Here is a 2745-nt window from a genome sequence, read left to right as displayed (position 1 = left end):
TTGCACGTGTGACATCAAGTCGCGCTGATGAATTATTAGTTGAGATAATGCTCGGGTGTATTTGGGGTAGAGTACATGCCCGGCGTTTCGCTACAAACATCTTCTTTTTTCACACGTAACTAGTAGCAACAGGTTTAGAGTTTGTCGTTTCCTTTTTTTGCGTCCTAGCTGGATCTCTATGCCCTGTGGGCCAAGCGAGCAATCTCGTCGATTTACAATGAACCATTTTTCCCGTTGGGCCCATGGAAAATCCAGACGATAGAATGTCATGCGCCGCAAGCATCTATATAAACACCCGCAATGCCAGCTCTCCCGTCCCTGCCACCACAACAGCACACAGGCGTGGCCCCTGCACTCTGCAGCAAAGAAACCAGAGGCCGCGGCAGGCACGGACACTCCACGCAGGCCGCGCACTAGCGCCATGGCGACGTGCCAGTGCCCGGAGCTGGCGCAATGCCACCACAGGGCGCTCCTCCCGACGGCCAAGAGCTACCCTAAGCTGCACGACCGCCCGAGGCCGGCGCCCGGCACCGGCACCGGCACCGGCAGCGTGCTCGCTGAGGTGGCCGCCATCCTCTGCCTCACCGGGCCAATGGTCGGCGCGGGGATCCTGTTCTACATGCGCTCCCTGGTGTCCATGGTGTTCCTCGGCCGCCTCGGCCAGCTGCCCCTCGCCGGCGGCTCCCTCGCGCTCGGCTTCGCCAACATCACCGGCTACTCCGTCCTCTCCGGCCTCGCCGGCGGGATGGACCCCGTCTGCGGCCAGGCCTTCGGCGCGGGGCGGACGGACCTCCTCCGCACCGCGCTCCGGCGCACCGTCCTGCTGCTCCTGGCCGCGTGCGTGCCCATCGCCATGCTCTGGGTGGCCATGCACCGGGTCCTCGTCTCCACGGGGCAGGACCCTGACATCGCGGCCACGGCGTACGCCTACATCCTGTGGTGCCTCCCCGACCTCGTGCTGCAGTGCTTCCTCCACCCGATCCGCATCTACCTCCGCGCGCAGTCCGTCACGCTGCCGCTCACCTACGGCGCCGCCGCGGCGCTGCTCCTCCACGTGCCCATCAACTTCCTCCTCGTCAGCGTCCTCGGCCTCGGCATCCGTGGCGTCGCGCTCGGCGGGGTCTGGACCAACCTCAACTTCCTGCTGTTCCTCGTGGCGTACGTCTACCTCCGCGGAATGTACGGCGCCCATGACGATGACGGCAGCGCCAAGAAGGGCGGCGCGTCCGTGGCGGCGCCGCCGCCAGCCGAGGAGGAGGTGGGCGCCAACTCCAAGGAGTGGTGGAGCCTGGTGAGGCTGTGCGTGCACAGCTGCATGTCCGTCTGCCTGGAGTGGTGGTGGTACGAGATCATGGTGCTCCTCTGTGGCGTGCTCATCGACCCCAAGGCGGCGGTGGCGGCCATGGGCGTGCTCATACAGACCACGTCGCTGATCTACATCTTCCCGCATTCGCTCGGCTGCGCCGTGTCCACGCGCGTCGGGCACGAGCTGGGCGCCCGGAGGCCGGAGCGCGCGCGCCTCGTCGCGCGCGTCGGGCTCGGCCTGGGCGCCGCGCTGGGCCTCGTGGCCTGCGCATTCGCCGTGTCCGTGAGGGGCGTCTGGGCGCGGATGTTCACCGCGGACGAGGCCATCCTGAAGCTGGCGGCGGCGGCGCTCCCGCTGCTGGGCATGGCCGAGCTGGGGAACTGCCCGCAGACGGCCGGCTGCGGCGTGCTGCGCGGCAGCGCGCGGCCCGAGAAGGCGGCGAGGATCAACGTCTCGGCGTTCTACGGCGTGGGCATGCCCGTGGCGCTGGCGCTGGCGTTCTGGCCCGCCGGGCTGGACTTCCGCGGGATGTGGGGCGGCATGCTGGCCGCGCAGCTCGTGTGCGCCGCGCTCATGCTGCGCGCCGTGCTGGGCACCGACTGGGCGGAGCAGACGGAGCGCGCCCGCCAGCTCACCGGTGGCGGGCGCGGAGACGGCTTTGACGTCGTCGGCATTGTCGACGAGGACAAAACAAGCCATGCAGAAGCGGCCAAAGCAGAGGTCGGGAACGCATTGTTCATGGTGGCGGATTGCGTCTAGAGACGACGCAAGGCAGGACCTGGTGATTCATGGATGATTTGCATCCTCGATTCAATAGCTATAGGTTTTCTTTTTTTCTTTATTAGTTTTCTTTTTCTTTTTGTAATTTTAATCGGCCTTTTTTGGGGGGATTTGTAGCAATACAAAGCTTCAAGCTCCCTGTGTTGTTAGCTCCTTTTTTTCCTCTTTGAAACGAGCGAGAGAGAGAGAGGGAGGGAGAGGGATACAGTGAAAAAAGAGGGAGTGTCCCGCTGTACAAATTAAAAGTTAGCCAGCATTTCCAACTAGATTCCAGAACAATTGCCAAACAAAATTTTGCTACTCAAAGTGAGCAATGGACTCAGGGACCTGAATGTGTCCCCGATCTCTAATAGTGGAAATCGCATTTGTTTAATCCTATAGGATTTCATTATTAATGCTGCATGATTTAACTGTCATTATCTTTGCCATGTGCGAACAAGAATATTTTTGGCCGGAAGTGGGGTACTGCTGCCCCTGTCTCAGCTTATTTGTTTCCCTGACGCCCGTTGTGTCCCAAACAGAAGAAACAAACTTTTACATTGCCTCCCTGTTACTGGTACCATCTTCTTTTAGAACGCCTTTATTTTTTTCCCCATTAGTTTAGTGCACAAATGAAATTCCAGGTGTGAATTCTGTCCACGCGTGACGCGCCCACGGAT

General features: G+C 61.1%; 1 protein-coding gene across 1 annotated transcript; it reads left to right on the top strand.

Moving 5' to 3' along the window:
- Positions 327-2240, top strand: LOC8059027 (protein DETOXIFICATION 49). Its single transcript, XM_002462649.2, has one exon. The coding sequence runs from the start codon at positions 422-424 to the stop codon at positions 2063-2065; it is 1644 nt and encodes a 547-aa protein (XP_002462694.1). The 5' UTR covers positions 327-421; the 3' UTR covers positions 2066-2240.

The sequence above is a fragment of the Sorghum bicolor genome, chromosome 2 (genome assembly GCF_000003195.3).
Source record: "Sorghum bicolor cultivar BTx623 chromosome 2, Sorghum_bicolor_NCBIv3, whole genome shotgun sequence".
Lineage (NCBI taxonomy): Eukaryota > Viridiplantae > Streptophyta > Magnoliopsida > Poales > Poaceae > Sorghum > Sorghum bicolor.
This window is presented reverse-complemented; position numbering and strand designations above follow the sequence as displayed.

Excerpts from the sequence above, each read along its gene's own strand:
- LOC8059027 (XM_002462649.2), top strand. The coding sequence starts at position 422 with ATGGCGACGTGCCAGTGCCCGGAGCTGGCGCAATGCCACCACAGGGCG.